The sequence below is a fragment of the Cynara cardunculus genome, unplaced genomic scaffold (genome assembly GCF_001531365.2).
Source record: "Cynara cardunculus var. scolymus isolate 2C unplaced genomic scaffold, CcrdV1 Un_Scaffold_347, whole genome shotgun sequence".
Lineage (NCBI taxonomy): Eukaryota > Viridiplantae > Streptophyta > Magnoliopsida > Asterales > Asteraceae > Cynara > Cynara cardunculus.
This window is the reverse complement of record NW_020200573.1, coordinates 86526-97200: the sequence shown is the minus strand read 5'-3', so window position 1 is coordinate 97200 and position 10675 is coordinate 86526. Positions and strand designations below refer to the sequence as shown.

Here is a 10675-nt window from a genome sequence, read left to right as displayed (position 1 = left end):
CACAAGTTTCATGGGTATAAACTTATGTTCTACCAGGTTTGTCAAACCATCGATAAACTCTGTGTATTTTAATGGGATCATGAACTTCAGTATACCATCAATAATACAACTATTAGGAATATTATAAGCAGGGATAATAAATGATATGAAAAACAAACCATGTCAATGCCAGCATTCATTCCAGCTATTATGGAGAAGGTGTAATTAGCATGTGTAGGAGTGGTGATCCTGTCAATACCCTGCCAATCTGATATCATAAATCCCTGGCGTAATAACAGTTCAAAGTTCATCTTAGTTGTTCAATTCTGTCAATTTTCTGCAAGAAAGGTGTAAATTCACTTGGGGGAGTGAATATACTTTGGAATTGAGCTTGTTCTTGAGGTAGTCAGTAACAACATTACGGTTAGAATGCATTTTAACCCCATTCCAGCTAGAGTAGGATGTCATAATAGTAGCCACACCCTTAATGATTTAATCATTGTATGCATTGCTGGCATATGTATCCTGTAGAATCTTTTACTACCTGTTATCGTGTTGCCTTCATTTGTGCCTAGGTGAGTTCCTCCATCTCTCACATAGTGCTTATCATAGGCTGCAACCTTTTGTATGTGAAAACAAAAGTGCAACAAATCTCATGGCCCAAAAACATATTTCGTGTTCTGGATGTCAAACAATATACATTCTTCCCTTAGTTTTCATTTACGGTTAATACAAGTCCTTGTTGATCCTTGTATTTATCTAATTTTGGTAATAATAATTTCATTTATGAAGACTAACTTCATGTTTATCGGCAGGTCCTGATGATATCACCMCCTCACAGCACGAAGCATTAGGTTCACACGGTTCACATCCAGGTAGGAAACTATATGAACAGGCTACTATGAACACAAGGTCTAGCTAATGTGAACACAAGGTATAGCTATTGTACATTATGTTCACAAGGTTTAGCAATGGTTTCAGATTAGAATAACTATTTAATACAAATGGTGAGATGATATGATTGACAGAAAAATATGGGTTTAATTTAAAAAAATAACTTTGTCTTTCCTCTTTTTCTTCATCTTTCTTGGATTTTGATCTGTGCCTTTTGTTTTTCCTCTTTTTCTTGATTCTCTCGAATCATCATCACTACTTGAGGATTCAGATGATGAACCTGAAGAGCTAGTATCAGAAGACCTTCTGAAATGCTATAGGAATAATAAACACAACAGATAGATTTAGGTTAGTTTTGTTCCTTGGTCATATGATAAAAAAGAGACGTATATTCTAAGCCAGGCTCAACAATTTATTGAGGGGAGAAATAGGTAGAATGCACACTAATCATAAGGGTGTTGGGTCTAATGCAGAAATGAAACAAGGTAAAGGCACCACAAAAGGTTGGGACCTTTTTTCAATAAGGTCAGATTAAAACTAGTCATGTGTCATCCTTACAAGAGAACAAGATCACTAACATGACACCCTCATCTTTTGCAAAAAAATACTGGCATAAAATCATTTCACTCTTGCTGTATCATCATCACTACTAATCATATAGTTTGGTTTTGACTTCTGCCATGAAAGAAATAAAAAATAAGAGCTAATAATAATATTGCTTCTAACCTAAAGAGATATGTACAGTCAAAGTTGGCATCTTGGTATATGTTATAAATATCCTAATAACACGTGCACATACAGAATCCACAAGAAGAGGGGTTGAGATCAATAACCAGGCTTTCAATCATAAACCATATGAAACGAAATTGCAGGTTAAAGACTACATTTGACTTCTGCCCTTTGCATGTAAGTGGTGGCAAGCAGTTGCACTATATTCCCAAGGTTAAGACCACTAATGAAAAAGATAGGATTTTGAGAATAAATATTCAACTGACCTGTAAAAAGTGGGCCCTTATTTATCTTAACCTTAGGTCAATTACTTCGCCGAAAGGGAGCAAAATTATTGGTCGACTTGAACTTCCATCTAGTCCTAGAATCCATACCTCTTTAAAGTCCAAGGTGTTTCTAGTCAAAAATAAATCGTGAGCATCCAATAAAGCATGCGAACAAGAAAGAAAATGGCTACTTTTGGTAATAAGAATTTCATTTATGAAGACTAACTTCATGTTTATTGGCAGGTCGTGATGATATCACCCCCTCACAGCACGAAGCACTATGTTCACACGGTTCACATCCAGGTAAGAAACTATATGAACAGGCTACTATAAACACAAGGCCTAGTTAATGTGAACACAAGGTATAGGTCTTGTACATTATGTTCACAAGGTTTAGCAATGGTTCATATCTATAGTGTTCATTATGCACACTATGGTGACCATAACTTATCCTTTCGTTCTAATGACCCCCCCCGAAATCATCTCATGCTTATATATGCGCTGCTGGGATTTGTCACTGTGAACCACAATGTTGGCAAACCATAACATCAACTGTTAGCAAACCATAACATCAACTGTTTTTGTGCAAATAACTTATCCGTACTTTCTCATGACCCCCATCCCCCCCAAATCATCTCATGCTTATATATGTGCTGTTGGGATTGGTCACTGTGAACCACACTACTGGATAACACACATATCGATACATACTGCATACTAATGTGCATTAAGACATTTGTGAGTAGACACACGTATTTTAACATATATCAAATCAGCACACCCATTACAGATGTAGATTTTTGAGAGTTGTTACTGTTTTTATGTCGTATATATGCTGTTCATTACGTTCACGATACCCCAACGACACATACAAACCTGCTCAATATATTAAACTATATGAACATAGAAACTATATGATAAGGCTAATAGGAACACAAGGTCTAGCTACTATGAGAACAATGTTCAGCTAATGGGAACACAAGGTATAGATATTGTACATTATGTCCACAAGGTTTAGCGATTGTTCAAATATATAATGTTCATTATGCACATTACAATGACCATTTTATGTTTGTAGACTAAAACACAACCATACTTACCAATGTAGGCAAACCATAACATCAACTGTTTATGCGCAAATAACGTATCCGTACGTTCTCATGACCCCCCACCCCCCCAAATCATCTCATGCGTATTGGTATGCTGTTGGGATTGTTCAACTGTGGCGGTGTTGGTTTTTTGATTTTGTAGAACGTACTAACAATCATATATAAGATATAGGTACGATGAAATTCTACACTTGTCTTGCATATTTATCTAATACATTGATACCATCATATAACTTACATAGCAATACTCGAGTATACGACATAATATTTATAGTCTTAAAACAATAAGATGATTTTATCATTTACTCTTTTGTTTTAACTGAAGAGGAACTACTGTGAATACCATCTTTAGCTACTTCATATTTGATTCGTAATTATGTGTGTTTTATGTGTTTTCCTAGGTGAATTACTTGTAATCTATACCCCACTCATTCTTTTGTACAACAATTATGTGTATTCCCGTGTGAAATTGGTATGGCTGCAATAGCTTACGTATTGTTTAATTTTTATATCTGACAACTAATTCATGGTATTGGCAAAAAATGTCAACTCTTTAAACAAGGTTATGAATAATGAAAATTAAATTTGCACATTTTTTGTGTGTACACACTGATGAAAGTGAAAATTATAGGTGCATCGTCATCAATGGTGTTGATACTAACCAAATCCAAGGTGATATGTACCTCCAAGCAATCGGGTGAGTTTGGTGCTTATCATTTGTATATGTTAAACAAATATGACGAAAGTGCAGTAGTAAATCGAACACAAAACAATGTTTTTTTAACCATTAATTTATTTTGCATTCAGGTCGTCTTGTTAAAAAGGATAACATACCAATAGTAGATAATTCAATAGAAGATGCCACCAACGCAACCAAGGATCACCATGTGCCGTCATTTACCGGTGAAATAGGTTCAGGTAAGACCGTGTACTCAATGTTTCATATTGTGTTTAGTAATTAACTTGTAACGAGCACACATATTGAGTGTATAACTATAAATTGTTTGATTTCATTAATTATGTTAGGGAAAAATCCCATGAACGCAGGCATCAAGCGTGATAATGATTTTCAGACCGTCGACCAACTACGAGAAACGGCAGTCAACAGAGTTACGCGAAGGGGGAAAGGTTTGGCAATCGGTTATGACAAGGAAGTACCGGTTGCGTCTGATTCAAAGGATATGACATTTTGCATCCGAACTCGAACATCTCCAAAAACTTTGTATGATACGGTTACGTCCCTAACCGTCGCCCAACGTGCAGCAGTCAAGGATATGGGCTTCCAGTCGCTGCTCGATATGACATTGGACGGGATTCCGGCAAAGATTGGATTTTACGTCGTCGATAATCTTGATACAGCAGCCATGAACATCAAGATGAACGCCGGTGTAATCCCCATAACCATCAACTCTATACATGAAGTTTTAGGGCTGCCAATGGGAGGTCTTGATCTTAATTCGGCTGATCCATCGCCATGCATCGATGATATTGTTACGGCATGGCGAAAGCAGTTCACAAAAGATAGGATGAGGCCGAAAGATGTTATGAACGTTATACAKAAATCAGCTGATGCCGGTGATTTGTTCAAGCTGAGCTTCTTAGTTATAGTTGTCAACACCCATGCGGAATGCAGCAGGGTGGGTGTTTGCAACCTGCGTTTCTTGAACCGTTTGCATAGCTTGAAGATGATTCCAAAAATCAATTGGTGCAAGTACGTATTTGATTGCATTTCAACCAGCAAGAAGTGTTGGAGTAGAGACARTCTCATGTCGTTCTATGCAGGACCTTTGACGTGTTTGACAGTAAGTAAAATCTTCGTAATACACATCTTAATAAAAGAGTAATACGAGCATGAATATAAAACATTTGATGTATTCGTTATATGCAGATGCTGTATGTTCATTACACAAGTTGTGMACACCTACAAATAGCGACAGATACACCTCCATCTAACTAATATATCAATTCTGGGCAATTACGTGAGTCATGACCACTACGTTGTCCACACGTTGCACATTTTCGTTTGGTCTTTTTGCAATTATTTTGCAATTTCTCAGATACACTTACCAGCCTCTTGCCAGTTCCACAACCTTTGTTCCTTATTCCAGATGGTGGTAGGATGTCCGCCTCATCAGGTATGGAAACACCTAGATGATCTCTTATCGCATCCAACTTTTGTTGGGATGGGTCTTCGTATGGAACTTCCTTCTCTATATCAACCATGAATTTGTCGAGGTTACRCCCCAATCTATCTAATATAGATTGGTCATTGCGTGAGATGCTTATTATGTCGTCCATCTTGGAATACAAATCAATTATAGACTTTTCTTTCTCGGCGTTGACCTCCCCATAACGAACTCTTGCGGACTATATCTGTACTGGAACTAACTCTCGTTTCCATCGACGTAGTGCGTATTTTTCCGGTATGCATTCAACTTCGTCATTTATTAGTACCTTGAACGCGTGATGACATAGATACCCATTACGTGTAAATAGGTTACAATCGCATTCAACTGTGTTTGTTGAGTAGTTACGGCCCACCTGTCATAAAAGAAGTTTCCAACAACATCAGTCAAGAAAAAAATAAAAATCGTATAATCCTTTGTGTTGAGAGTTAGGAATAGGATACCAGATACTTGATGTTGTCAGCTGATTTCTTGGCCTTGTGGCTTATCAAGAACGACTTGAAATCATCACGGCATTCGACGGTCGCAATAGCACAAAACCAAACAGCCTTCTTTATTTCCTTTTGGATGTCAAAAAACACGTTCCGGCTGTATATGCTTGATGCATGACTTTCTAAACGCAATGGAGTAAGAAACTTGAGATTAGTCGTTCTCGTCACTGTCTCGTGAACAAATTGTCTGTATCTTTGTTTCTCTATAGCTACGTCGTAATTATTAAGGAATTGCACCAAATCAAACCAGTACGATTCGTATATGTTGATATACGAATTCGAACTCTCGGATCTTGAGGTTGTTTTCATTAGACCAGACATCGACGTGTCCTTATAATATGCAGGAATCCACGAGTGTCGGATTTCATACATCTCTGTAAACCAAGTATCCCCCGCTAGATTGTATTTATCTATCATCTCATTCCAACGGCTCTCGAACTCCGATGGGCCAATATGAATGTTCCATACGAGCTTGTTGATGACTTTATTGAACATAGGATCATGATTTAGGGCGACACTAACCTACATCAACGAAGCTTCGACATATGAAAGAATAACACAAAAATGCATTAAATTAGATAGCATTCAATATATACTACTTACCTTTGAAGGGACCTTCTTCATAATGTTCCACATACATAGTCGATGCTTGGATTCCGTGAACACCTTCGGAATAGCCTGCTTCATTGCAGAACATTGGTCTGTAATTACGAACACTGGTTGCTTCGCATGACACTTTAGAAAGGCCTCTAGAACCCATKTAAAGTTATCAATCGTCTCTCCACTTATAAGAGCGGATCCAACAACAACAGACGCCTTATGGTTGTCAACAGCCATGAAAGGWACAAAAATCATTGCATGCCTGGAATACAAATAAAAAATATATGAGTATCTATTCGTAGCCCCGTCATATGTCCGTTAAAATATCAAAGCTGATCAACGTAAATGAATGTATTGCAATTGGTGATCTTACTTGTTGGTGCGAAAGGTTCCATCGAACGAAATGACATCACCGAATTCTTTGTAGTTAATCCTAGGAACTTCATCCGCCCAGAAAATTGCACTCAACTCCAGTTTGTTGCATTTGTATTCAAAAAAAAAAATCCGGGGACAACATCACGTCTATTTGATAGTTTATTGATCAACATCGTCGCGTCCTTATTCGCAAYACAAGCAACAGCATCCCTCTTGAAATTCTTGAAGTCAATTTCAGAGATGCGAGTATGCTCAAATCCACYGTTCAATGCGGTCTGAATACGGTGGGCCCTCCTCGCGCCGACTTTGTAGCTTGAGCTATTTAGTACTGTTTTGAAATCTGTATATTTCATCTGTCTATTCTTCCGAGAGAAACGACGATCGTTATGATTGAACAATTCATGGTTATGTGACTCAACGAACTCATATATCTCGTAACAAGACCTATCCTTTGTCAAATGGATTTTTATACAAGCATTACAACCACAACGTTTGATGTTTGTATTACGATATCTCCTCTCACCCGGCTGCATGTRCAWCGAATCAAAATCCTTCTTTTTTGGGTTTCCCTCCCTGCTGCATACAAACCACCTGGTTTGAATTTYGCCGTTCTTGTTCGTCTTTTTTACATGCATGCGAACATCAAAGCCAGCGTTGTCCGCATAAGCCCTGTACATCCTTTCGACTTCATTTATAGTCGCATATTGTGCTTTCATATTTGGCTTAAGCGCGTCATCGACCTTCGGGATAAAAAACTTTATTCCTTCTGAACTCTCTCCTATGTCATAATCAACTTCTTGTTGTGAAGAAGTTATGCTATCAAGATCTGATGGGAAAAAGTAGTCAGGCTGTGAGATTAAAGTTGGTATAACAATAATCGAATTTAACAGACCAACATGCAGATAGGTAATAGTGAAACTCCAAACAACTTGAAACAAAATCTCTTATTTTATTTGTCGGACATACCCCAATATTAMTACTGTCTATATATAGGTAACGTAATCTGATATGAACATTTATGTTACAGGTACAGCATGATGGATTTTTAAAAAACAAGTCCAAGCCAAGGTTGTCATGACATGAWGAGATATATCATAAATAAAATAGTTTGAGGTAATATGCAACTACCTTTTGTTTTGAATAATCTGTGAAAATGAGAATAGTGTGCATATGCATCCAACATACTGGTCAAACTCAATTGTTGTAGTTAACAGGTGCATTGACATGAACTGTTTCGGACTGTAATATGAGTTGATATATTCAACATAGTCATGTCGAAACAGGCTGTGTTCAGATGAACACAGCTGCTGATGACACGAGCACTTGAACACATATGTGAATATATGATATCTTATGAAGAACATATGTTAATATATGATAGCTTATGAAGTACATCTGTCGGCAATATGTTCGTGTGATAATAACATTAAGTTTGTGTTCATAGTAGCCTGTTCATGATATTTATTGCACTTTTGTTTTTCAGACAAAAAGGTTGCAGCCTGTGATAAGCACTATGTGGGAGATGGAGGAACTCACCTAGACACAAATGAAGGCAACACGATAATAGTTAGTAAAAGATTCTACAGCATACATATGCCATCATAAAATGATTAAATCATTAAGGATGTGGCTAATATTATGACCTCCCACTCTAGCTGGAATGGGGTTAGAATGCATGCTAACCGTAATCTTGTTACTGACTACCTCAAGAACAAGCTTAATTTCAAAGAATATTCACTCACCCAATTGAATTTACCCCTTTCTTGCAGAAAATTGACAGAACTGAACAACTAAGACGAATTTTGAACTGTTTTTACGTCAGGGATTTATGATATCAGATTGGCAGTGTATTCACAGGATCACCACTCCTGCACATGCTAATTACATCTTCTCCATACTAGCTGGAATGAATGCTGGCATTGACATGGTTTGTTTTTCGTATCATTTATTATCCCTGCTTATAATATTCCTAATAACTGTATTATTGATGGTATACTGAAGTTCATGATCCCATTAAAATACACAGAGTTTATCGATGGTTTGAAAAACCTGGTAGAACATAAGTTTATACCCATGAACCTTGGGAACATAATGTACAATATCTATACCTAGTGTTCACATTATCTAAACATTGTGTTCATAGTAGCCTGTTCATATATTTTCTTACTTGCTGATAATCATTAAGTTTGTCTTCATGAATGAAATTCTTATTACCAAAAGTAGACTTCAGAAGTGAAATTCTTATTACCACAGAGTTTATCGATGGTTTGACAAACCTGGTAGAACATAAGTTTATACCCATGAACATTGTGAACATAATGTACAATACCTATACCTTGTGTTCACATTAGCTAGACCTTGTGTTCATAGTAGCCTGTTCATATAGTTTCTTACCTGGATGTGAACCGTGTGAACCTAATGCTTCGTGTTGTGAGGTGGTGATATCATCAGGACCTGCCGATAAACATGAAGTTAGTCTTCATAAATGAAATTATTATTAATTTTAAATTATTATTACCAAAATTAGATAAATACAAGGATCAACAAGGACGTGTATTAACCGTGAATGAAAACTAAGGGAAGAATGTATATTGTTTTACATCCGGAACACGAAATATATATTTGGGCCATGATATTTATTGCACGTTTGATTTCACAGACAAAAGTTTGCAGCCTGTGATAAGCACTATGTGGGAGATGGAGGAACTCACCTATGCACAAATGAAGGCAACACGATAATAGGTAGTAAAAGATTCTGAAGTTATAATAGCCTGTGATAAGAGGTTTGACATGGTTTGTTTTTCGTATCACTTATTATCCCTGCTTATAATATTCCTAATAACTGTATTATTGATGGTATACTGAAGTTCATGATTGCATTAAAATACACAGAGTTTATCGATGGTTTGACAAACCTGGTAGAACATAAGTTTATACCCATGAACCTTGTGAACATAATGTACAATATCTATACCTAGTGTTCACATTATCTAAACCTTGTGTTCATAGTAGCCTGTTCATATATTTTCTTACCTGCTGATAATCATTAAGTTTGTCTTCATGAATGAAATTCTTATTATCAAAAGTAGACTTCAGAAATGAAATTCTTATTACCAAAGGTGCACAGATGTGAACATAGACTGCAAACGATACACATATATGAACATTTTCAAAATCAATGATTGTTGTGCATGTGTGCAGTTATCATACTTCTTTGGATCTGTTCGTAAACATTATCCATATTATTGTAAGTTGTACCATGTGCATGCTTTGTTGTACCAGCAGGTTATATCATGTTCGTAAACATTATCCATATTAATTTATCACACTTCTTTGGATCTGTTCATATGTTGTATGTCTTATGATTTACTTTCTTTGCAGATATGAACATTATACAACAAATACTAATCACTTACCAATCAGAACGCTTTGACCGTCCTCTTCATCATCGGTAATCGGCTTTCGACCGTATTCATATCTGGAATTAAGTTTATCGCTTTTCTTATTCTGAAATTCTTTTACAATAGGATTCTCCATGTATCTTGTACGAAACGAAAATCTTGTACACTTAGACAACCAATTTTAATACATGTAGAAACTCACTTGAAATGAAGAACATGAACATGAAATAAAAAAGAAATCAGAAAAATCTCATGAAAAATTAGAGTTATCTTTTAAGATTTGTAACTCCCAATTAATTACTAGGGGGTTACAAAAAAGTTAAATTACCAAATTACCCTTATCTTTAATTTATAATTTATTTTTGAACCTAAAGTCAAGAAAGAATGTGATTGGTTAATGATGGTTTGCATAGTTTGTACCATATGGTTGGTTTCTATTTGAACCAACCTCTATATATAGGGGCTGGTTCAAATACTAACCAAGATTATCATGTTAACTTTGTTAACCGATCTTGGTCGTTGATTTGAACATCCAACGGTTGTCATTTATTGAGACTAAAAATTTAATTATTTAATTATCATATTAATAAAAAATTAGGTTCACAATGGTTCAGAGGGTAGAATTATAAAAAGTGAATGATCTTA

The 10675-nt window shown here is 36.1% G+C and overlaps 1 protein-coding gene across 1 annotated transcript; it reads right to left on the bottom strand.

Moving 5' to 3' along the window:
* Positions 1 to 4930: 4930 nt before the first annotated feature.
* On the bottom strand, positions 4931 to 10166 carry LOC112501631 (protein FAR1-RELATED SEQUENCE 6-like). The gene is made up of 8 exons (XM_025105318.1): positions 10046 to 10166; positions 8987 to 9083; positions 8797 to 8905; positions 6801 to 7477; positions 6258 to 6516; positions 5607 to 6176; positions 5432 to 5518; positions 4931 to 5320 (listed from the first exon to the last, which is right to left on the bottom strand). Exons 1-8 carry the CDS (start codon positions 10164 to 10166, stop codon positions 4931 to 4933), a joined length of 2310 nt encoding a protein of 769 aa, XP_024961086.1.
* Positions 10167 to 10675: the final 509 nt, after the last annotated feature.